At 39.9% G+C, this 26,894-nt stretch overlaps 1 protein-coding gene across 1 annotated transcript; it reads right to left on the reverse strand.

The window, feature by feature from the left end:
- Nucleotides 1-77: 77 nt before the first annotated feature.
- On the reverse strand, nt 78-26,894 carry PSMB7 (proteasome 20S subunit beta 7). The gene is made up of 8 exons (XM_074891577.1): nt 26,769-26,894; nt 26,572-26,665; nt 26,137-26,234; nt 25,691-25,831; nt 24,292-24,407; nt 16,424-16,482; nt 2,183-2,334; nt 78-276 (listed from the first exon to the last, which is right to left on the reverse strand). The coding sequence occupies exons 1-8, from the start codon at nt 26,828-26,830 to the stop codon at nt 165-167; spliced, it is 834 nt and encodes a 277-aa protein (XP_074747678.1). The 5' UTR covers nt 26,831-26,894; the 3' UTR covers nt 78-164.

A 26,894-nucleotide genomic window follows, 5' to 3' on the forward strand; every position in this document is an offset into this window, starting at 1 on the left:
GCTCTGCATGATCCTCACCTTTTCAGCAGTTTAAGGAGGGAAAAGCAGCAGCAATCAGCACCACATAAAAACACTCATTATGGTCAGAACCCTCTTTATTCTGTCCTGGCTGTGTGTTTCTCTGGAAGGTGCCTAAACAGCTCCCGCTGGTCGCCCGTGGCCGTTCAGGACGTGTCCATGGTTTGTACCGTCTCATCCACCACCTCAATTTCCAGCAGTGCCACATTCTCTGTCAGCACAGCAGTTGTTCCTTTTTCACACTTGTACCTACCATACCTGTTAAAGAAATAGGTGAAAATTAAGCTGGAAGATGGTTACATAGGAAAATGCATTTAAAATTTTAGAACTGATCGGCTTTCTCTAGAAGTTTCTTAGGAAAGTCCAGAGTAAAGGAACTGTGCTTACTGCAAAATCTAAACCGATTGCAGTAACTGAGTTTCAGATAAACCAGTGTTTTAGGAAACACACAGTCTTTAAAAAAATAATTCTGAGTAACTGGAAAGGCTCTTCTGTAGAAGGGGGGTCTCATTATCGTGTAGGACAGCGTTGCTCAAAGAACAAGCAATTTATTTATTTGTTGCAATGCTAGAATAATTTTACCTATGTGTTAGCTTTGGAGTTCTGTGCTAAAATTAGCCTACACTTAACACAAAGACTGCCTCGAATAGAGCCATGCTTCCAAAACCTGAACTGCACCTGGCTAAAGGAGTTGTCACCCTTTTCACCCACTTACAGAGAAGAATGCAAATCTCACTTAAAATGTGTAATAAAAACTCGCTGAGCTCCCATAGCCATTTCTGCTCAGAGGGAACTGCACAGGAGGAAATCCAAAATCCTTTACCTGGAGCAGTGGCAATAGCAACTGCCTTAGAAGAAGGGGAAAAGCAAGTTCTTTGCACTCTACTATTTTGGCAGTGGATTGAGAAGTTGCACAACTTGTTACACATAACAGAAAAGTACATATTGCAAAATCCTGTAGCTGCCTTGGGGGCTGTGATTTCACTGATGAGGCAACACGGTTCATCAAACAACAGACCCGAGTGTTCAGAAGTAACGTTTGCCAGCTCCTCTACCACTCGAGTTCCGCTCACTTCAGACTTTCATCACCTCTGGATCCTGAATTTATCAGTAGGACGAGACCACGGGACACGTACTTAAACGTACCCATGTTCCCAGACATGCTTGAACGTTCATGACAAAAAATTTAAGAGGTTCAGAATTACTGTCTTAAGGAAACAAGTGACAGAGTAAATGTCACCTCTGTGAAGCATTAACAATAGTTCCCCAGGCTGTGTAACCCCTCCCTGGGCCTTAAGGAAATGAACACCGAGAATTGCAAAGGGGGGCTGTGCAGAAACCTTTGATGGAACCTGTCAAATGAAAGGGGGAAAAAAGCTCCAGTTTCTACATAGTGGAAATGGTTGAGAGGACTGCTTGATTAGGAAAGCATGAATGCTTACAAGCACTTTTTAGTTTATTTATACATGAAAGGGGACTCATGTTTTGTCCAGCTAAAAAAACCACCTCTTGTGACTGCTGTATTTAGCCATTAGCTGGAAACTGTCCTTTCAACATCACAGTGTATTTTTGGACAATTTTGGGGAAACTGTAGTGATCAAAACCACGCCTGTGTTGTCTTAATCTTGCACAGAGCATGTTTTGCAGTCCCTGGCTAGGAGGGGGCCTCTAGAAATAGAATCAAACACAACCTTGTAGTCCCAGGCTGGGGTCGGGGAGTTTTCTTATGGTTCACTGCGCAGTGGCCCAACAGCACCTTGTCAAATCCCCTGCCGGGATCAGGCAGGACTGCAGAGGGCACCGTGGTGCCGCTCAGCTTTGACACCACAAAATTTCAGCAAGAACACAGGAAACAAGGTGACGTTGCTGCCTGACAGCAAAAGAAACCCAAGTATCTGCCCCGTCACAAGTGTGACGCTGCATTACTCCCTCCCACTGCCTGACACTCCAGAGCAGCCCCTCGGCCTGGTAAAGCAGCCAGGCAATTCCTTTGTTTCCTTCACACAGCAGTGCTTGCCATAGCAGCTCTGCTCAGCTGCAGCTACAGCCACTAGTTTTGTTTTCTTGTTTAGTTGAAATTCAATATACTGACAAAATTTAGTATTATGGAAAATAGGGATTGCTGGGAAGAGCTCAGATAGCACAGAGCTTCAGGAATACCGACCTGTCCCCCTTTCTGTTGGCCACATCGTATGGACGGAGAAAATCCAACTTGTTCTTGCTTATAACACAGATATCGATGTTGCTGCCGGAGCCCAGGTCGTTGTAGATGCCAGCTGCGATGGCATCTCTCACAAGCTGCTTGGCTTCCTCTTCCTGGAAGAGTTAAAAAAGCCGTTGTTGCACACGCGTGGTGTTTCACCGCGAGGGCTGGCCGGGCAGCGGCGGGAGCTGCGATACCCCAGCGCCTCGTTAGTCACCGACATGCTGACGAGCATCGGCAGGGACAACCTCACCCCCTTCACCACCCACCCCCCAGGACGGACCAGACTTGGTGAAGACAGTCAAGGAAGCAAAATTAAGATTTTTTGCCTTAATTAACGGAGAAAATAAATTCTACAAGTTTTATCTTCCAGGCTTTTGTGCACATGTACAAGTTCCCTGTAGTGCCCTCTGTGTAACACCGCATACAAATTAAAGATTCATACTAGTTTAGTTACAAGACTTCCCTAGGTAGGGACTATTTAATCATCCTCTGTAGCACCAAAATGATTTCTGTGATTTTGTACAATAGCCTGGTTTTCAAAATTTATTCATCTCATCTTAATAGTAACTGTGTTGCAAAGCACCCTTGGTCTGCACTGAACCAGGGCTGGCTAATATTTTTAATTCCAGTCCTGAACACAAGTACAGAGAATTTCAAGAAACCTGCTGAAAATACTGGTCAAACTAGGTACCTCTGTCAAAATACTGCAATTTGTAGTTAAGTTCTTACCATTTAAGTGAAAAAATAGAAAATTTGCTATAGTTTCTTTTCTGCTACACACTTCAGAAATTCCATTGGTAATTAAAGTAAAATGTATTTAATATAGTTCATTTAATGCACACAGTATTTGTATATTTCAAAAGCATAATTCTAAATTTTTACAGCTAGTAGAACCATATTTGCAACAGAACTAGAACAGGAAATAAGGCTTTTTATTGCTTCTGAAGCCAGGCACTAATCCTCCAGAAGTTCTGAAGTTTGCTTAGAGGTTTTGTGTATCAACTTCCTTTTAAAAGGGCAAATGTGCAGCTGCTGAGATGCGCATCCTGCACCTAACTGTCCGGAATTTACTGTTTAGAAGTGTCGAAAGAGCCTGAAACACCAAGAGCCTGTGTCACACAAACAGAAGTGACATTCAGATGAGTGTCTCTGACAAGGAAACATTTCAAATGCATCAAACTCTCCATTAAAATATTACAACAGACCCGTAATCACCATCCCCTCCAGTCCAACCCATGACGGGTGTTGATGGGAAGGCTCAGAAAGAGCCGTTTTGCTCTGCCCGATGGCGCTACAAGAGAGGAGAGGCCATCACAGCGGCGCTGGCTCCCTCTACAGATCCCAGGCAGGGCTTCGCTTTATTTCAAAGGCAGCTTACTGAAAAATCACCGCCAGATCCAGTGCCATTAGAAATAATCTGATGCAGCCACTGAACGCTTAGTTTCGCACTGTAACTGAAGATGGTGAGCGTGAAGAAACGTTGCAAAACAACTGTCTTGATCTGTCATTTTCCCTCTTGTAAAAACCAGGTGCAGGCACATTCTCGGTCCCTGCGGCCGAGGGCAGGGAACTGCCCGAGCCCTGCTGGGCCCTGAGGGGCCGAGTCCCTCCTGCCCGCGGTTCCTGGTGTTCTGGAGCCACCCAAGCCTGCGCAGAGCCAGCGCCAGCTCCCACCACCTGCCAAAGGCCTCTGGGTGCAGGAGAAACGGACTGTGTCCACCTACACACACTCCCCTACACACGCCTCGGGCTTTTCAGGAGCCTCTTAAGTGCCCACCAGGGCACCTAAGACCCTTAATTCTTCTCAAAGGTGTATAAGGACCTTCCTTGAAAACTCTGACTAGAGCGTACAGGTTCCAGTAAAGAAAGAAAAAGACTGAACCGTATCTACAAGCACAGAAATTTGGACTGTTTTACCCTCCCGCCATTTCAGGCAATTGCTGCTCAGCCCAACACGATCACAGCCGAGGGCTCGGTTCACCACGATCGCTCATCCCTGCTTTGCTGATATTTCACACCTTTGAATCACCTTCTGCCACTAGATATGGCGAACAAGAGAGCAAATATTCAACGCTAATTTTGATAAATGCAGCTTTTTAAAAATTTGCTGCATTTAAAGGCCTCGGTGTCTGCCCGTATCCTGCCCCATGAAGATGCTGCTGCCGAGATCCACCGCCCGCACCCGGCGCGTCTGAGCGGGGAGCAGCTGCACAGGCCCCAGCGTACAAGTGCGGCTGAAGAGGAGCCCAAAATTAGCTCAGCTATGACCACGTCTGCTCCCAGCACATACTCCGCATTCTCCGATGGCCCTCTAGAAAAGAACTTCTTAATAACAGCAGTCCTGTTCTAACAGCTTAATTAAGGCACTGACCAGGAGGGACACATTTTTTCCTCAGTAAACTATAGAAATAGCATAAATTCTTATTTCACTCCCAGTTTTATCAGTATTACTCTTACCAAAAAAAAAAAAAATAATTACAGTTTCTACCAGGCTGACTAGAACAAAACATCCACGCTGTAAAAATAATTCCTGTACCTTTCTTCAGTGTTTTTGGTAATAAAACTGTGATAAGTGAGTATTTCCTCATTCAACTGATAGAAGACTACTTTCACTGATCTGTTGCATGCTAAGGGTATTTTAGTACTATAGTGACAGTAAATACACTAAAATAAAGAAGTGTGTGTATTTTTTTTTTTTAAATTGTGGTAGCAAACCAGAATAATTTTAAGCTATTACGTGAGTGTTAGTATAAAAAAAGCACCACAGCTTAGGAAAACTAAAGCAGATTGGTGGGGGTTTGTTCCACTCTCCCTTTTAATCTGTTTTAGACAACAATGTAAGTCTCACAGAATCCTCTCACTATTTAAATTTTATTTACATTTTAAAGTGTACTCTATCAACCTACTGTTATCAAAATCACTCTAAAAATACCCAGTGCAGTCAGTAGAGCTCAGCTGTAACTGCACCAAGGCATCCGCTACACTGAGAAAGCCTAAAATGTGACCTCAGCTCTTTCATCCGACACAGCGCAGCCTAGTCCATGAACCTGGAATCATTTTAATTTTAGAAAACACTGCTTCCATGCTGTTTACTCCTCCTCCTCTTCTCATAATTTAGAAAGATGACCAGAATAGCCACAAGAAAGAAAAAAACCTACAGCCTTCCTCGACAGAGATCCTGCACACCAAGTTCTAGCAAGGACTGCTGTTTCACATCAGGAAATAGGGGGTTAGCATGAGAAGTGCTGACACAGGCTTAAGTACAGGGGCACGAATGAGGCACTGTAATAATTAATCTTAAAAAACCCTAAAAGTTCAGAGTATATAAAAGGAGCACTTCCTACTTTATGGTTGCAAAGACCAAGCTAACTGGGAATATCATTCTCTCGGGTCCACACTGCTTCTGAAATGAGATTACAGCGAGAGTGATGCGCTGTACCACAAGTCAGCGGTGACAAGCAGCACTTTATAGAGCTATCTGTTTGTCTCCATCACCGCATCGCACAATGTGTCCCAGGACTCCAATGTGCAACTCCATTTACCACTACATGACAAATGGGCAGCACTTGTAAAAGGCGCAAAGAGGTCCAGATCAGCCGTGTAATGGTCACCACAGATGTACCGCAGTGCTTGAGGGGGGGGAAACAGACCCCCAAGTTCATTAAAGTGACCAGTAATGGATCTTTCAAAACGTGTCTTAGGAATAGTACAGTAAAGGCTAAAATAAATAACTCAGCATGGAAGGCTAATCTGAAATGGTGTTTGATAAATTATTTATAACACAGACAATTGTCTGCATTTAATATTGGCGCTACTGGTAGCATCTTTAAAAGATGATTTATGTGTTGTAATGCCATTAAGCTTTATATGGGCCCACTGCTAGCTATAAAGTCTGCTGAGATTTAGAGAATGAGTTTTAAACTGTCACTGCAACATCATAGTAGATAGAGCCTGTATTAAATCTTTACTTTAAACCTGTTATCTGGAGAGTTGCATTTTGTAGACACTCAGGAACTGATAGATTACCCCTCTCCAGCTGCTATGGTGCAAGTCCCAAACAGCACCAATAAGGAACTTTTACACATTATTCTTGTATATGACTTGAATCAAGTTTCTCTTCTCACTTAAGCAATTTCCAGATTTCAAATGCTACTGAAGGAGAAAGGGAAAGAGACTTTCTTACAGAAGAGTGGCTATTTCTACATCATATTAATACTGTCTTTACTAATAGCTTTTAAACAAGTTTATCACTATGCCTCCAGCAGTAAAGAGAGCAGCCGGAAAGGCTTTGTGAATATTATTTCCTCAACATTTTGCAGCTCTGCAAGCAAGTTAAACAGGAGATGCCCTTTCCAGATTTAAAAACCGTAGAAAGGATTTATTTTTTTTTAATTCTTACCAGAGTGAAATTAATAGCGTCTGCGGGTCGCCAGTATACTGTTAGATATGACACATAGCGCAGTCCTCCAACAGTAAGTCTTGCCAAGAATTTGAAATATAGTGCACAAGGAATATTAGTTTACAATTAATATGATCGTGTGTAACCGTTTTTGTAAATTTAAAAAAATCAAATACTTATCACAACTCTCTTTTACAATAAAATGAAATCTGTTCAAATTATATTGTGTAAAACGTTGATCCTACTTAAAGTGAGAACCCACAAGACTTACATGGAAGGAGAAGGGGAAAAAAAAAATATCAGAAGCTTCAGGAAGCACAATGATAATAAAAAATAAATCTATAAAGGAGTGTTGGGAATTTGGGGCTAGGGAAGTGATACCTCTTGAAGGACATAAGCACCTACAGAAGCATAATTAGACTTTGGAAGAGTAATCAGCAGCCTACAACATGCGAGAGGATGTCTAAGTCTGCCTGTGGGGAGAAGCTGCGGTGGAGATCAATATGTAACTGGAAGCAATGCTAAAATCTGCTGGCTAAGTCCAAAGAGATAACAAAACTGAGAAGGAAAGTACTTTGTGTTTTTCTTGTAAGGGGAGGTTGAAAGACTCCATTAGTGAGAATGAATTTGTTTTGGCCACCTTTTGAAGCTGGAAAGAAGCTGGCACATGGAATTCAAACCACTCAGGCTTAACAAGTCTTCACCAAAAAAAAGCATGCGTTTCAAGTAGTACCTCCTAAGCAGATGAATGACATATCTTGTTTCATAATTTTTAATTCGTTTTTTTTTTTTTTTTTTAAGAGACCTATGCTACAATCAAAATAGTTTGCTTTTCTTTCATCTTTGATCAGGTGAATGAAATTTAGAAGTAGCCAGTCTTTCTGGTTCTTCCCCTTGTCCTTCTTCCTCCACCATCTTTTGTTTGTGCTCTAAGAAGTCACAAAAGAAGTTAGAGGCAGAATGCTGAGATTTAACAGTCCAAACAATGCAAAACAGGCTATTAAAATAGATATATGTGATGAATATGTAGGATCAGGACTCCAAATCACAGAAAACAGCATTAAACTGACATGCCAAATGACTACAGCACAAAAACATCTACAAGATAGAAGTTGCAAGTAGAAAGACTTAAAGCAATGATCACACCAAAGGAAAGGGGTTATGAAAATCAGAATCTGTAAGATTAGCAGCATCTGGGAGACATGGAGCAGTAAAACACAAAGATGGGTCCTGGGAACAACCACCAGTCCATGCACAGAGATGAATGGGCAGAAATTATCCGAATATTGGGACTAAAACCATGCCCTGTACAGGTATAATCCATTCTGCTGAATTTCAACCATACACTATTTCGGAATCACGTATACTTTAAAGAAAAAACTTTAAAGAAAAATATGCCTTCAAGTATTATATACAAGTTTATTTAGCTTTACTGAACAGCTGTTTAAGATGAACAGAAACTCAGTAGTTTCTAAAGCAAAAGGGGGGAGGGAAGCAAAATAACTCTATTACTTTGTCTGTTGCACAGCTAAGTTATTTTAAATCAGGGTAATGTGTATCATGTTATTTTCCAGTTCTGTTTCCACAGTCTTATTTAACAAACTGAAATGCTCCAAATTCTGAAACATTACTTTCATTCACTTGCCTTCCTGCAAGTGAATGACTCAATATTTGCACAACAAACAGCGTCAAGGACTCAAAGACTATTAAATATGATTAGAATTTTCTCTCCAGAATACATCCTGTTCAAACGCTGTGGAACATGCCTTCTGTTTGGAATGGTGACTTCAAATACGTTTGTCTAAATTCTAACTTCTCTGCAAGCTTTCAAAGCTGGACTTCTATTCAGAAGGGGGGTAAAAAAAAAAAGCAGAGGCCAGTATCAGTTACATACATTCCTGTATTTCCCTGCACCACTACTCCCTTCGTCACTGGGCACCTTCTCAAGTGCAAAGTCTACAGAGCCTGTCCGTGCCACCATCACCAAAACAGTACATTAAAAGACAAAACCCCAAGCTGCTTAAATCCCTGGATTATGAACACACCAGGGTTAATGTGCTGCCTACCTTACACAAAAAAACACAGAAAAGTTAGTTTTGTTAGGAAGTAGCAATCTTCAGCACAAATATGGCATGGGCAGGAAATCACGCAAAAAGAAATCAGAGCATAGCACTGACCTAACAGTCTTGTTAAATTTCACGTTTTTACACAATTCACAGCAATTCACGTTTTTACACAAGTGTACCTACAGTCATTCCTTACCAGGTCACAGAATCATAGAGCAGGTAATTCTTCACTGCATTTGATGTCAGTTTTGTTGTGAATAATATATTAGTAAATGTTTATTTTTCTAACTGGTTTCTACGAAGAACTTTTCAAATAAAATGCACCTTAGTCCCTAATTATTATTCTCAGTGATTACAGTTTTTTCATGTTCCAATGGTAGAAGCCTGCAAGCCCAGACTCATCACCACCCTCCCCCTTTCTGATATTGTACACCACACAAGTATAATAAACCATGTTAATATTTCATACCAGTGTGAAATATGCTGGAGTATCAATTCAACATCTGCTGTCTTTAGGGTACTGGCGTCCCGCAGAGACACTTTCAATTTGTAATTGAGTTCTATACTGAATTAATCAGCAGTTTATCTTTTTTAGTAAAATAATGTCTTCCCCACTAACCTGGATTTACATTAACAATTTATGCCAAATTACCTGCCAAGGCAAGAAACTTATATGATTCGGAACTACTATTCAATAACATTAGTTCCTATATGTCATTCCTTACATGCATTTCCAACGGTACAGAACTAAATTACAAGCTCCTCCCACAACTACAGGATTTCTTTTAATACTATTCCCATATTCTGAACTAAGGATGAATATGAAAATTCATTTAATCCATCACTTATGTCTGTGTGAAGTTCATGGGTTTTTTTAAGGAACTGATTCTGAAAATAAAAAGAACTCGCTCAACAGTAACAGAGCTGTAAGTTCTGCCAGGCTGCAAGTTCTACTCTGACACTGCGACATCCTCAATTTTCTGCACAGCCGCATTACTGTACAGTAACATGCTGGACCTTAGCTACCAGGACGTAGCCAGATCTGTAAACCATGCAAAAGATGACAATTAAAATTACTATATAGTACTGCTGCACATCAAAAAACTAATATCCAGCAATAACGTATCTGACTTCAAGTAAAGCAAATCTCCATTCATATGACTGGGACTCTACCGCTGAAAAAAGGATGGAAGGGAATGAAGGTCAACATTTTATTTGGAAAAACAAGTCTTGGGCCCTCGGGTAATTTTTCCTGCCTAATACACCAAAATGCTGCACAAAGCTCCTTGGCTCAGCCAGTGCAGGCTGACTCCCACCCTCTGCCTCGGTCCCAGGCACTGGCCCCACTCAGACAGAAATTGCACTCTGTCTCCACAGCCCTCGCCACAGGAGCAGCACTCGGGCTTCCTGCCATCTGAAATATTTTCCAGTATGTTTTGCTTGTGTTCTGCAGTTATGGGAGATATACAAACCGAAACAATTTAAACTGGAACACCTGCTCCTGAGAAATGCATCAAAAATAATTACCTGTCCTACATCCACCTTGTGCAGTGAAATGATCTCTTAACATGGAGCCCTGCTTCTGACCAGCTTGTCTACATTATTACCTACAAAGTTTAAGTGTTACTTTCATAAAGGTGAAGAAATTGTTGCTCTTTGTCATGCTGGAAGGCCCAATTTAAACCAAGGTAAAATTTACTTTCCTCAACCTAGTTTGTAAACAGGAAACTAGAAGAAGGTGCTACTGGGTATCACTGGTAACTCAGACTGGTATTGTCAGCAGTTTCCCACCTGATTCCTGCACAGAAATCGTGCTCTGCTAGATTCAGAACACACATCTCAAAACACCTCCCCAGTAATCCCAGCCATGCCAGAGCACATCTAGCTAGCATATTTTAAATCGGCTTCTTATTTCCTGCTTAAAGTTAGTTCTGCAAAGGAAATCAATCCAGGGCACAATTCTGTGAAAGATGAGAACAGTACTAACTGCCCGGTGGATCTAGCAGAAACCAGGTTACCACAGAATAATTTTAATATAATCTAAAAATAAGAAACAGCACGCTAAGTCTTTATTTCCTGGATGACTGTCTGCACTAACACCTGATATATACCCATGGAAATTGCAGTCTCTGAAGGAGACAATAATACAGGTATGTAGGGAAAGCATGAAACCTGTACTGCCATGAGCTCCCTCAGAAAAGGCAGTGAAGATATGCCACTAACCATCTCGGTTATTGTCACTGGCTAATGAAATAAACAGATACACAGAGCACATAAATACTAAGTACTTATTTTTGTTCACAGAGTCAGATTTCCAACTCCCCCCCCCCCCCCCCCCCCCATTTACTTAATCTCTGTGTTTGACACCAACAGGGGTTCAAGTATCTCAGGCAGGCTCTCCAGCTTAACTCTGATAGTCTGGCTTGATCTCTATTGTCTGCTGTCTGAGTTCAGCCGACAAACCTCCCAGCAAGTGGTCACCTTCCTATGGAGTCATTAAACCTCCGAATGTCAGCTGGTGGGATTAGCCTGCAGACTCCCACACCTGAGCCCTATGGCGGGGACACAGGCATTTTGATCACCATCACTAATGAATACAGAATTCATATGCAGCTTGTCATTGCTCTTGAGCCTCGAATCACACAGATGCAGGCTAAATAAGACTGATGAGACAACTATTGTTGAAGATTAGAGCATTTTGACAGTTTCCAAAAATAGCTCAGTATTATTGTCAGTAGTTAACAAAAATAATACCACCATATTGAGGGACAGTAGGAAATATGAGTGCAGAAACATTTGAATGATCTGTACTTCAGCTGTTTAAAAATGGAAGAAATTGACATGTTTTCATAGTATTTCGTACTATGCCTCATGTATTTTTAACTGAAATAAGAGGTACACAGTGAAAGTTGCATTTAGACCACTTTTTACTCTGAAACAGCAAAGCCCATCAGCACACATCGAGCATCTGGAGGAAAGCATTCTTTATGCCTCAGCTGCTTCACGCTGGGGACATGGGACTGCTCAAAAAATACCTCAAAAATCAGTGGCAAAAGCAGAAACAAAAAACTCTGGACCAGAAGAGCCTGAGTCTACACATTTTGCAACTTCCAGTCCTCTTCCTTGCTATCATTTCTTTGTGAACACACCTACCCTGACAGCTACAACTATTAACTGAAAAGGTTACTACCTCCAACTCCTCCAGTCTGCTCCTCGTTGCTCCTTTTACAGAGGATTACCCAAATCTGCCAGCTGAATGGCTCCTCAGATTGTTCCCTAACCCATGTTTGTAAAAACCAAACAAGTTAGCAAAAGTAATCACTGCAGAACTAGCACAAAAGCAAACCTGGCCAACAGGTGAAGGAGTGCACATCTCTGGTAGGAGAGCAAGATGCAGTTTTTTGGACAGCAGGGTAAGCACCCACACTCCAAGTGGAATACAACCAGAACAGCCCCCTCTTATTTTTAATCTGTTCTTACCCCTCCAGAGTATTTTTCTTTTCATTCAGTACCACTTGATTTCCTGCTACACTTAAAAAATGGTACAATAAATGACTGTAAATATAATCTCACATTTTGGGGGTGATCTATTTTAGAAATAATTATTAAATATCTGCCAGACTACCTCCTTCCATTTTTTTCCACCTATTCCGTGCCCCTGAACTCATTACACAAAGATTTACTTCCCTTTCCCTGCAATAGTTCTGCTTTCTGTGGCTTCTACTGATTCTCTCCCTTTTGGATCCTCTTTTTATTAAACCTGGCTGTTTTGATGAAATACAGAAAAGAAAAATGAAGTTACAAGCAGCCTGTTTCCTTGCTTAAACATGAAGCTTTTGTTAGAGGGCTAGGACATAGCCTCGCTGTACATCAAGTAATTCTTCTACAGACAAAAGGCTGCTTCTTTTCAAACAACAGAAGTCAAATACTAGATTAAAATGTAATACCTCTACCCCAATCTCCCTCAGAATTCAACAACCACAGTATAAAGCCAGAATTCCAGCATTTAATACTGTAGACATTTTTTTCCCAGATCATGATGGTTTCCATATCCACTGACTCAGAGAATTTCTTTTCTATTGTTTAACACCAGAAGGTATGAATGCATTTGCAAATTCTGACTGTAAGGTTTGAAAACCAGGTGGCTACTCTATTGAAACTCTGTTGAAAGAAAAATTGGCTGCAATGAAAGATCTAAGCTCAAAACACTCCATTAGATGTGCTGTTCTTCCACTTATGTTTTTTAAAGTAGATCTATAGCTGCCCACATGACAGATTAATATTGTTCCACAGTAGTTAGGTGCTTGGCATTACATTTTTGAAGCATCCACAGGCCTTCAGGGCTGAAAGTGTTCACATCTTCAGCAATCTATAATGGTTCCTCTAGAGGCCAGCACTTGCTTCATAATGAAACATGCCTCCATAAATCAGACTGCAGAAGTGGCAGTTGTGTACGTCACCATCTATCTTAGCAGTTTCTCTGAAGGATGTTGGGTAAAGATCATCTCCCGGCATTGCAACCAGGGAAAGGACCATCACAGTTGGCACTGATAAAGCATGTGCTACTTAAATCTGAAGACACACTAAGTCTATGGAAAAAAACACATCCTGCTGGTGTTAGCATGCCTCAGGCGGTGGGAGAAGCTTCAGCAGCTCATCTTCAAAAGGCAGAGAGCCAGGGCTCTAGAAACCTGCAAAAACTGGCTAAGCCTGCAGTCGTCTTTTTTTATTTTTTTTTTAATTTTTTTTTTTTATTTTTTTTAAGTTGAGCATCTTCAAAGTCTACAATTCTAACTGTAGGGCACAGCAGCTGCCACTGCAGATTTGATCCTCTCAGCTTTTGGCAGCTCTCAACTTGAAATTCTAGCAAAAGAATTTTTCAAGTTGCTATTATTGCCTGTCATGGATTTATAAATATTGTGCACTATCTGCTGTGGCATGGCTCTCATGGGACACCAGTGCATGCCAAAAGCATAACAGAATGAAAAACAGTTCCTATTCTTCAAATAAATGCTAATTTTTTTTAACTGTGCTCACACGATGCGTTTGGTGATCAGCTTCAATAGTACAGAATATATATCAGAGGCAAAAAAGCTGATTGTCTTTTCCAGTAGTATTCAGCTGCTACTTTCATTAAGCTTGTTTAATTACATTCCAGATGCTAATTTGCAAGTCGATACCAGAGGGTGCAGGACAGTTTGCCTTTGAATCATTTTTCTGTGATGTGATGGTCTTGAAGCACACCACTACCCTCCAGTAGCCCTAGCAAGATATTCTGACAATTAGTGCAAAAGAAAGCAGCATTGATCTTGACAGAAAAATATTAATCCTCTACCCATTTTATTAAATTAATCTCCAGGAATTTTAAGTTTATCATCATTGCCATTTCATATCAAGTTTTATGTAAAATATAGGTAGCATACTTCTGGTTTAATATGGTTTAATTTCAATAGAAATATCATTTGTTATTTTGTTACTTTAAAGGGAAAACAACAACATCCAACTTTAAAGGTAAGTATTTTAAGCTGGCAAGCCATAACAGAATATGAAGTAGTATTTAAGAGTACAATTGAGCTTTATCACCGGAAACGTGACTGGTTCAGTTAATATGATTACTAAATTGTTATAACAGAATTTCAAGTAAAAACAAAGGGTTAAGGTGCATGCAAGTCTCAAAGATCTAAATATCTATTTCAACAAACTAGTAGGCTGCATTTCTACATGCTTGTTTTAATGGTGAATATCTGCTGCCATTTATGGTTGTGTATGAAGACAATTTAATTAGGGTGACCTTTCTAAATAGGAAAAGTTGGAGATTTACCAATTTTTGGTGCCTTTTTTGGTTGCTCTTACACAAAGAATGACTTAAAATACAAGCTTGAAAACTAGCTGAGAATAAGATGAAATTTTTAGTTTCATAGCACAGCTCTTTGACATTTGTATCTTTGAAAGCAGACTATTATGCTGTAGCTGTTGATTCCAAGGATTTGTAGCCCATGTTTTCAGTATGAATAGCACACATGCCAAGTGCGGTGTCACACAAGAGGCTGGAAAAAGACTCTGTCATTCTTAGAGCGGCATGAGGGGAGAGGGGAAAAAAAAAAAAGAGTCTACCTCTATCTAGTGGTTCTTTCCATCAGTCATCTAGTGTAATACTACTTACAGAAGAAACTTGAGTGCCTATTAAAAAATATTCCAGTATTTCTGATAGCATTTATAAATACACTAGAGGCCAGAAGTCCAGTGTCTTCAGATACTGCCTAACACATAGCAGCAACACAGGAATCCTGATCTTAATGCTTTTTTGTAATTTTGCACACCTACAACTTTTTCGTATATACCGGCAGAAAAAGAAGCCAGTTCCAGGAATAATTGGGAAAATGGTATTACTATATCTTAAGCAGTTTAATGAAAAACTTCTCAAAACAAGTTTGGTAAGTTTGAGGGTTTTTTAAATCAACTGGTATTACACACCACATTTCTTCAGGACATGTAACAGGATACGACACATCACTTTAAATTTTAAATTTAATTCATCAAATTTAGAGGGGAACTCAGTGGACTTATGGGATCATCACCTGAAAATATAGTGCATTTGAAGGGGAGGAAATGACCCACAGCAGTTGCATTACAAAGATGAGGAACATCTGAAGACCTTTTCTGAAGTAAAACAACTTTCCCCTTTTCCACAATATTCAGTGATACTGAATAGCCGTAAGATTTGTTATATCTGCATTTTAGGGTGAAATTATTGCAGCTGTTAGTGTTACAAGTCATTTTTAATGGGTTCAATTTTCAATTTTGTGTTCAATTCTCAGGTTTTTTTCTTTACTGTGAAATTATTAATCAATTGGAATGAGAAGGAGCATTCACAGAAAGTCTGAAGAGATTAATGTGGTTTAAAGAGGGCTTGACATTACTGAGGCATTTTACAAAACACAGTCACAGAAAGCCCTTTAATTGTTTTGGTTTTATTTTCATCAATTATCTGCAGATAACTGGATTTTTCACTGTTTAGTTTAGCAGGCACTGAACATGGTGTAACTGAGGGTAAGGAAATACTATAGAAAATACAAAAATAATGTACTGCATAACTGTGTAACTTACTCTGATCTTAATTATGACACTCCAGCTTTTAGCTCTCCTGAACAATCCTTTATAATGAACAACAAAATATTTTTCAGATTTTCTCAAGATCATCAGCAAAACACAAACAACCCACAACCTTATACATCTTCTGATAATCAGCTTTTAAGTAGGTATTCAAAAAAAAGTGCAGTTACTAGTTCTGAACATACCCCATCAACCAGAAATCTAATTGGTTTCATACACTACTTGAACATTTTTTGTTGATTTTACAATCACAGTCTCTTTTCAAGATTGAGAGAGAGGACTGACTACTGATGGAAAAACAGCAATATTGCCTATGCAGGGGCTGTTAAAATCCTGAAGTCAACTATAATCAGTAAATTGTATGTTTTTAAAGCTTTCACCTACATTCAAATCACACAAGTTTTTCCATATATAAATTTGCAAGAAGCTATATTTCTTTAAATTTATTTTACCCATCAATTTTTACAGCTTTGCAGTAAGCTGACATTAGTGCATTTTAAGTGCAGGAAAACTAGAGGAGATTTAACTTTTTTAAAGCTTCAAACCTCTTAAATTCTTATGATCATAAGGATTATTGAGGCAAGAAACACTGAGGTTTACAAAAAAAAAAAAATTTCTTACCTCCATGTCCGGTTTGTATTTATCTTCGAATACTGCCATAGCTGCTAATGATCCAGAACCTATGGTAACAAAATGAGGACACTTTATTAGCCAGTGTATTTAGATACAGCTTGGGGTTTTTTTAAAGCAAAAAGATAACAAATAGCAGCAGCACAAACCAGACTGAAGTCTACCTTAGCTTACTACACACTCCGAAGTCTCTACCCTCTTTAAGTCCTTTAATTTAAATTTATAGCTACTGTACACAGACTTGTCATGGTCCCAGTTCTGACAGCCTTTTTCTTTTTACTATTTTGAACACTAAAATATGAAAATGAGGTTAGAAAAAGAGAGTTAAGCGAATGCCACAGTTTGTAAATCCTACTTCTCCATCTCTCCTGCCCCACTTTTGTGCCTGGCCACATTAGAGGGTATGTCACTTAATACTAAGCCACTCAGACTGAATAGATTGCTTTAACGAGCTGCCCTGGCACAGTCACCTTTACACATGGGGACCAGTAAACTAGCAATGGTAATAGGGTAGCTGGCTGCTGCCATCAGGTTATTTCCCATATCTACTTTTAAACAGTTTATTATGCATTTACTTTGTGCCATTATTTTTACATTGAACAATAACAGCTGAATAGACAAAATGACAGATAGGAAAACATGGCTTTAACGTTACTTCTCTTAACGGATGCAGTGCAAGCGCAGTAATGGAGCAGAAGCCATCTCTACCCAAAGCACTGGAACTGCAGGTGTTATAAATGTGCTTTCCGTAAATTGATATGAAAAGCAGTATGATCCTATTTGAAACTGTAAACTTGCTTTGTTCAGAAAGAGTGAGTCTTCAGGAAGATACCTCGTCCATCTGTGGCCCTAACCATATTTCAGAGCGCACTACTTTTGGGGAGTGAGTAAAGTTACCTGCAATTTTTTACTCCAATTAGAAGATTTTTTGGCATTTATTACTTTTTAACTTGTTTTGCATACTGCTATCTGTTTAGCTGGGTCACAGAGAAAGCCATATTTTCTATTTAAAATGATTTGTGTATATCGCTTGACCACCTCAATGGTTTAGTGAAAGAAAAAGGCAGCGATTAAACAGTTTCAAATGAGGTGTCCTGCTGATTTTATCAAGTCTGCTGAATGTATAATGAAAAAGGAGAAGCTGACAGTGACACTGTTGAGAAAATACAGACTACCTTATCTGAACCATTTAAGGAGGTCCAATTATAGATCAAATTTAAAGGGTAGAAACGGCAGATTTACAGACACAAATCAATGAACATGGTAATCCCAATGAATATGACAGATATTCCTGTTACAGAATATTGCCGTGGTTGAGGATCATTACCTTTACAGTACCAAATACATCACATCTAAAAGCAGTAGGACACTCTAAGTGTGTACTTGTATTACAGGCAATGACTATTCATTTACACCTTGAAGCAATACATGACTCCATTTTTTAAATGCTGAAACTGGGAATAAAGAAGATTTTTAAGCAACTAAAAGCAGAAATGAACTGCTGATGCAAACAGCTGATATCACAGAACAAATCACGAATAAAAGGAATTTTACTGATCCTTCAAACAAGGTCAAAATGAGGTGTGTTCCAAAACAAATACAGGACTTGAACCGTAAAATAATTCTTCTTGTGGAATGACACAGGAACATTTCTAACAAGGGAAAAAAAAAAAATCTGAGATATGGTCTCAAACGAAGACCACATTCTTACTACACTCAAATGAAGGCCTACCATGTGCACAATGGGAAGCCTCAAAACTAGAAAACAATCTTACCCTTAGGTAATGTTTTTTTGAAAAAAATTAGCATGTAAAGATTAAAAAAAATGTGCAAGAATGGAAGAATAAAAGGTAGCATATCTGAAAGATTACTATATTAGCTACTGAGCTAAGAAAAAGTGGTCTTAATTTCTTAAAACTTCTACTGACAAATAAAAATTATCAATAACACAAATATAGCAGTAGTCTCGTGTGTGGCTCAGACTGGATTCATTCTTCCAGCTCCTTTTTAAAAGAAGTTTCCAAAATAACCTATGGGCAAGAACTCAGCAGGCTTATAAAGAAGAAAAAGGAAAAGGGGGGGGGGGGGGGGGGGAACAACCTTACGTTCTGTTGCATTAAATCCATTATGTAGAAAGGACTATTATTTAATTATTTATCTCACTGTGTTTCCAAGACACAAATAAATGCCAAACCTAATATCAACTTTAAATAAATAAATGCAGACAGCCCTATAATGTAAGTTTTCAAAGAGCTGTTGAAAGCCTTAATTTAATTAAACCTATATGTAGACATTTACATCTGAAAACCAAGATCCCAGGGAGGTTCTAACAGAACAGGAAGTAAAGCTGGAAAAGCTGAATAAACTCGATTGTGGGTTTTTTCCTCTACTGCTTATAAATCCTAAACATAAGCTTTATAAGCTTGCATTTTAAAAAAAGTGCCTCAGCAAAAGTCTCACAGCACAGCTAACCATTCTCTGAAAGAACAGATTTTTGTAATCTTAAATAGCACAATGAAAAGTCTTTATTCTTACTAGCACCAGATGTAAACATTATGTTTTTAGAAACACAAATAGATGTATACTTCTGTATTTCTCCATCAGAACAAATCATCTGCTGCTTGACAACAGCAGCATGAGCTGTTTTGAAAAATACTAATGATGTGCATATAATTCACCTGTAGCACATTAACTAAGAAAAACCCTCCATCTCCCCTTTTGCACTGCTGGGGGATTGAAACCCATCCCTTGACTCTCCACGCAGAAAACCGGCAGCGGACAGTTGCTCGTGAGCACAGTTGTGAACTTCCCTATCCAGTTACACCGACTTCCCTCTACTTGTCAAATTCCACATACGATCCAATCAACCCTACAATGTTCCAAGTAGTTCAACTGACCTGTGAAAGCTATGCATTGTAACAGGAGAGCTGGCAATAAAGTCTGTGAACTTAAGTAAACATTGGGAGTAGGGTTTTCTTATTGCAGTACCTATAAAAGCACAGAAAACTTAGATATTAAGGGTCTATGGAGAACCTGTTTGTATGTAGGGAAACAGCTGTTCTCTTGTCCATGTATTCAGCGCCCACCAATAATTCATTTTTAACAAGCATGCTTTGCCTTTATGTAGAAACAAGCTTAACAATTCCCAAACATAATGTCTGGAGAAAGATAAAAATCCAAACATTGCAAAACACCATCTATTAATTAGGGATAGATGTTCCCACCTCATACTCAAGAATAACTGATTTAAGTCACTACCAGTTAGGATTCAGCATTGCCAAGATGCAGCAGTTCAACCTCAAATCTTAAAAACACTCAAGAAAGCTGCGCGATAACGTGTCATGAAATAGTGTCTTCAACAGAGCTCAGATTCAGAGTAATACCAAACCAGGTATTTATCTTGGATAGACAACTTCAGTCTGAAATCTTAACAACACACAACCAATGCAGAAATAGGAAATTTTCTTTGCTGGAATTTTTTTTAGAAAGTTGGAAGTTTACAACTGTTCGGTGTATGAGCAATAAGGATAATTAAAACAAAGTATAATTGGTAAAGTCATCATGTATTTGTATTATGTAACATTCAGGAAAAAACCTTTCAGCCAGATTTTAAAAACCAGTAACTTATACTTCAACAACCCTGGAAACAATCATCAAGAAAAAAATGCCGTACCAATTCCAAGAACTTGTTTTGCAAACATTTTCAGTAAGCTACATTTTAGAAACCAATATTCAGGAAGTATTAATCTAGCATCTAAATAAAAATACTGATTAACAAACAATTATAAAGAACTACAGAAACTGAGATGCAAAGCTCTATTCCGAGGCAAATGCTTTTCAGTCTGATAATTAGCATGAACCAGGTAAGTTATGTGACCATAACATTTTTTTTTTCTTCTTCTTTAAGAAACATTGGTCATTTCATAAGTTTTCACAACTAAGTTATTTAAGAATTTTCTGGACTCAACTGTAATAACCTCACTTTAAAAATCCCATCTGGTCTACCGCTTCAGTATTGATTTAAAGTGAAAGATGATTATTGATACATAGCAAAAAAAAAATCCAACCAACAGTAATTTCCACCGTGTTTTGCAACTGCCGTAGCTTTTCTAAACAGATGAACTGGATCTTTTTAGCCGAACATTCACTGAAGACAACTTCTTATTGCTAAGCACAGTCCATTTTCATCACCCAAGGACCTGTTTGCTACCTCAGCTTGCCACACTGGAGGATGTACAGAGCCTTGAGAGAGCAACATTTAGCACTTCCTAATCCATCAGTGTCAGGGCTCCCTGACAGGGCATTTATTCACATGCACTCATTGTTATTCAATTTGCTGTTCATTCTAGGTAAAAATTCGGTGATCTCCACAGCCCCATCGATTGGGATCATTTTTCACCCCGGTTCCTGGCTGAGGGGCTGAGTCTCAGCAGTGGTAGTGCTTGCTCTGCAGGACGACATTGCCAATGCATGAAGAGCTGATTTATGAATATGAAGCAACATCGGTACCAGGGGACCAGCTTTAGCCACTAGAGACTACAGGAACATACTTACTGTTTCCGAAAGCTGAACTACAGACTTCAAGTGCTTTAATTTTATGCATGCATTTCATTATAAGTCTTGGCCAGAAGCTTTCCTAGACAAGCCAAGCAATCAGACAATCTTGCATCGTTTGCTGAAATCCAATTTTGTCCTTTGTCAGCATAAACAGTTTAATTTGATGTTTTCACTCCTGAGTAAGCACTGAGTATCTTTTAAATCTCCCCTGCAAGGGAGGACACCACTCTGTCCATCCACAAACACACTCCAGCTAAATAAAAACACACTCCAGCACATTAAAACAAACAAAACCCCAACACCTCAACCACCTTTCCTATTTAACACTGAATTTCCAGAAATTAACTAGCCAAAAATACCAACCCTGACTTAATAAACTGCCCTTAGAACACTGCGGGGGGAAAAAAGCAAATGATAGATTAGTCTAAATTTGAAATGCAATTCCAACTACCTCTGATTTGACCTCTGATACTTTTTCTGTTGTTTCAGTTCTTTCATTTATATGCATAAGCTAATCTTTTTATTAAAATATATTGTAGTCACTCGAGAAAGCAGCAGTGTACCAGGCGTAGAAAGGTGAAGGACATTTACGCCGAGGGCTTTGTCTGACAGCATGACCAAAAGTAAGATGTAATCACCAGACACAGACCTGGTAAAGCCGACAGCAAATCAAAGGTTAAACTACAATAAACTTAATCCATTTATATTCTACTTCCTACTTATTTGAACTTGTTCTGCTACTATTTTATTTTTGTGGAAGGAAAGAGGAGTGGCCAGGATTTTCAGAAATGCCACATTTTAAAGCTTTTAAAACAGGCACGAAAGTAACCATGTACATAACATAAACTGCGTGACTTTTTTCAGGCAATCGACTACCAGCAGCTCAGCTCTCAGTACGGAGTCACTTATAGTGTACTACAATACTGGATATAAGACAACTATAAGAATCAGAAATTTACTTTTTTTATGTATCAAAGGCTGAACAATGACATCACCTGACCGTTCAGTGGATTTTATCTGCCGAGTACTCGGCCGGTTCCTGAGGTAACGGCACCATCTCTTGGTGCGGCACCGCCTCTGCAAGTCAGAAGTTCTTACACGGGTGTAACCAGCTGATCGGGTTAAAAGCTGTACTGCTTCAGCAGTGCAAAGACCCAGAAGAAAAAGAAAAACCTTTCACATTTCCAAGTGTATCGGAAGCAGGTGTTTTATCTAGAGATGTCAACCATGAACAGAAGAAGATTAACTAAAGTTGTGTTTTCCTATCACAGCATAAAAACTGCATCAACACACAGGCTGAATCTGATGTACTAACCTGACACACTTCATTTCCAGATCAATTTTCTTTTCTGATGTATTTGGACTCTACATTACTCTTCCAGAGCTCTACCAAAACCAAGCCTTCACTTAAAATCATCCAAACCTTCAAAATGAAATGCATGTCTGAAATGATACAGTGTCTTCTTGAGTGATCAGAGAGTAAAAATGATAGCAACCCTGGTTACGTTTGGAATTTTACTTTTTCCAGATATGATATTCTCAGTAGGGCATTAACCTTAAAAGCCACAGATGAAACTGCGCAAGAATATTATTAGCTCAGAAAGCTCTAGTTTAATCTTACCAATGTCTCAGTGACATCTCTTACCATTTTTTACCCTCTACTGCCAGATTATTGCCTATTAATCACAAAAGAATTCAGAACTAATCAAACAAGCTGACACTACTATTGAAAATACTCCCTTTGGCAAAGACTGGGCAAGTTCTGTAATATTTCAAGATGTGTGCGTCCTTCCCTTCAACAATGCAGGTGTTATTTCCCTTCTCAAAAAATATGAGGATGATGGTGATCACTAAGGCTCTTCTGCAAGTCGCAAAGCTTATAACAGCTTATTGCTTCAGGATTCTTACCGCAGGAACTCTCCAAGCATCCCTCGCTAATCACAAAACAGAACAAGACATCTAAAGAAACAATTTTATCTAGAGGAGATGGACAAAGAATAGTTAGAAGACATAGGTGGAATGACAAGTTTAATTTACAAATCAAGGTTAGAAATGAATGAAGATTTTGTATTTCATAACACAGTGTTTTCCTAAATATACTCCTAAGAGGCCTCTAATCGGGTTGTTTAGCAAGATCACAGGTAAAAGGGTATACGCTCAAGAGCCACTTCACAACTTTAAAATATTGCTACTGCAAAGCAGCACTGAGGAGTTCAAAAGTTTCGTTCTCTCCTGTAGGTATTCTTCATCATCTTCTGTAGAACTGGGAAGTAACGGAGCAATGTTTCTGCTTTTTAAGCAAGAAAGACAAGACACTCTGGAAAACTACCGATGATTTACATTCTGCTACCACGAAGTACCTATTTCCACATTATCCCATATTCTTGTTTATAGTTGAAATAACAGCAAATAAGAATACATTTACCAAGACTGTATTTTACAATGTATCCTAAACATCGCTTTTGTAATTGGTCTTGACAGTACCTAAATGCCAAAAAAGCATGCTAAAATCTGTGGTTTCAGCTTTCAGTATTATCACAGTCCTGAATTTGAAACTGAGACATACACAGAACTGCACATACCTATAGCTCAAATTACTACTATTACAGAAAACATTACAGACAGAAGAGTTGGGATACTAACACTTAACAACCTGATGGGGGGCTACTAATGTCAAGTTGACCCCAGCAATAGACAGAATTAAACTTCTTTATTGAAAAGCTCCATACAGTAGTTAAGACCAACTATTATACGTAGCAAGTAAACCAGGTGTTGCTTCACTACAATGAAGCACCTCGAGTAAAATACAGCTGCTACTCAGGAAGAAATACATAAATACAACAGTCCCAAAGGAGAGGCAAGGCACATTTTCCTCCTAATGAAACTACAGAAAAAATTAGGCAGAATGTAATACCCCAAGTGAGACTTCATATAAACCATGAGTTAGGACTACCTGCAAATCTAGTCTCTAGGGATTTTTTTTTTTTTTTGCAGCAAGCTTTTGGGAATCCCACATTTCTCTTTCTTTAAGGTATGCTTGGGAATGCACGCAGTAACTCTCTTAATACCAGGTTTTTGGCAGCTTAGATTTAAATAGTATAACAGCCCATGTTTTTGAAGTGTTAGAAAATAAATAGAACACTGCACCTGCCTTACAAATATGGGTACAACTTTATCCTTGAAGTCTGAGGTTTGTACAGCTCCCAGCAAACAACGAAATTTAAGTAAAAACACATTAAATTTGATTTGTTCACCCTTTCTAACAGACAGTTGTGTTACAGTACTAAGGGAGTAGCACTTACCCATGGTCACATAAGGCAGCTTGTCAGTCGATCCATGGGGATATATGCTGTAAAGCTGAGGTCCCGTGACATCTACTCCCCCTAAAACCAAGGCAGCCCCGATGTAGCCTTGATACCTAGGAGCAATGTTTATAAGTGAATCTGAAGGTCCACAATAAAGCTCTGGTTCTTTTTAACACAATCTACGCATTTGAAAATTTTTTCACAATTACACCAGGTACATCTCTGCAATACTTTCTATTGAAAGACTACTTTTACTATCTGTGAGCAATAGTTTAAATTAAAAAGTTGAATAAAATATGGTGTATTTCAGTGTCAAGCAGAACGAACAAGCACTGGACAAGCAAGTAGGCTGGATGACACATCTGTGCTAACAGGGAGAGAATTCCAATCAGTTTTCAACCCTTAAATGAAATTCCTGTATCTGCAATTAAATTTTTATTTAAAGACTTCAAAGAAATTTCTTCATTTCCCCCATGAGATGTTCTTGGCTGCTTTAACTTCTTAATTTATTGTTTTGTGACACTTTAAAAAAGGCAAACTGCCTAGCAATACAGCGTTACGTGACTGAGCTGAATTATTATCATTTATCTCTGTCACTTGGTTGCACAAAGAATTTTCTTTTCATTGTTTTATTTCACCTTCCTAAAGACTTTCCAATAGCTTGAACAATATCTTTAATTGAATACACTTGTTTCTTTCCTTCTCCTTCAACAGCATTTTCTATTTCTGCAAAAGACAGTACTAACCAGTACTGGAATACTTAAAGGTTTGGAGAGTCTGCCCTCACTCTAAGTGCAGGTTCTATGTCAGGCTGCTGGTGAGGAAACTCAACTGCCACTGACTGCCTGTGACCAGTCAAGCACTCAAATCTTAGGATAACTTAGTACAACTTCCAACCAGTTTACTCATTTGTCTCATTATACCACTGGTAGGCCTCTATATTAACAGCTGTGGGCTTCAAATGGTCAAACATTTCATTCCTTTGGAAATAAAATACATTTTGAGGTAGCAATTCTATTACAAGTCATATGAAATTTTCAATTTTACAAGCTTGCACATTACAAGATTATTACTGGTTCAGTCACCTCAGCAGAGATACACGGCAGCTTTCATGGGTGTGATCAACAGTTTATTAAACTACTGTCCTTCTATTTTTGCCATGTAAATACTACTAACACAGTACAACTATAGTATCAATCCTCTAAAACACTGTAGGCTTGATTTCTCTTCCATCTCAGTTCAAAAGCCTATGAAGTAGAGAGCAATTATTAAATCTTTTCTAAAGTCTTGTTATGAATGTTAAGTAGGCTGAGGAAGGATGCTCCTTCACAGAAGCTTAAATGTTATCTAGTGGTTTTAACAGCATTGTTAATAAACAAGAAACCCATTCGGTTACCTGAAAAGCATTTGCTTTAGCATTCGATTAGCTGTGGCAACTCTTGGAAGCCGTCCAGTAGATAGTGAATGGAGCTCCAGATTGGATGAAATCAGCTGAGTTGTCATATCGGTATCTGCAGCAGTTCCAGCACCACAACAACTGAAAAATATTACGAGCAAGTTAGGAAAAGACGGGGAGGACAGAGGAATCAAATAACTCTCTGCTTTATCCAACAAGTAGAAGTTTTCCCATTGTAAAGTTGAGGAAATTAAGTTGTCATACAGTCAATATTTGCAGAGCATGAAACAAGATAGCCTGATGAAGTGTAAATGAAACACCAAAAATCCCCATGCCTTACTAATAAGTTATAATTTCGAAGTACACCTTAATATTTGCTGTTAGCAAAAGACACGGCTAAAAAGCCCAATACTATTACCAACACCATTACACAATAAACGACTTACTAGATATTAGGGGAGATGAAGTGTATTTTTGAACAGTTCTTGTCAGCAACAACCATTCCTTCCGTTGCTCTCGTATCTGCTCCGAGGACGATGCCATCCTACAGAAAGGGAGAATTATTCCCAAGGCCTCCATCTCCAAAGGGCACTTGTCTGGCACCTACGGCGAGACCAGCTGCAAGGCCCAGGGCGGCTCGGGGTAGGGTGGGGGGGCCGCAGGACCTCGCTCCGCACAGGCCGAGATGCGGGGCCGGGGACGCCGAGAATGACTCAGCACGGCGGAACCTCCGCCCCCAGCCGCGCCGGGCCGCCGCGGCGCCGAGCGGCCTTTCCCCGGCCCCAGAGCGAGGGGCGGCAACAGCGGCGGCCCCATTCTGGGCCTGGGGGCGGAGGAGCGGCCCAGAAGCGCCGGAGGGCCGCGCCCAGCGCCCGCCTCACCTTGAAGACGACGCCGGCGATGGTGGTGCCCGTCTTGCGGGCGGCGGGCAGCCGCTGCCCCTTCTGGGTGAGCTCGGCCTCCAGGAGGGAGTTCCTGCAACACAGGGCGGCAAGTGGGGCCGGGCGGGACGCTCCCCCCGGCCCGCTGCCGCCCGGACCCCGGCCCGCCGCCCCGCCCGCGCCGCCCCGCGCCTCACCGAGCACAGTTGTCGAAGCTGAAGCCGCCGCTGGGCGCCTGCAACACGGAGACCGCCGCCATCTTACCGCTGCGGCAGGGACGGGCGAGCCCTGACGACGGCTTCCGGGTCAGCGCCGGGGCGGGG

Source organism: Strix uralensis, chromosome 21, assembly GCF_047716275.1.
Source record: "Strix uralensis isolate ZFMK-TIS-50842 chromosome 21, bStrUra1, whole genome shotgun sequence".
NCBI classification, from domain to species: Eukaryota; Metazoa; Chordata; class Aves; order Strigiformes; family Strigidae; genus Strix; species Strix uralensis.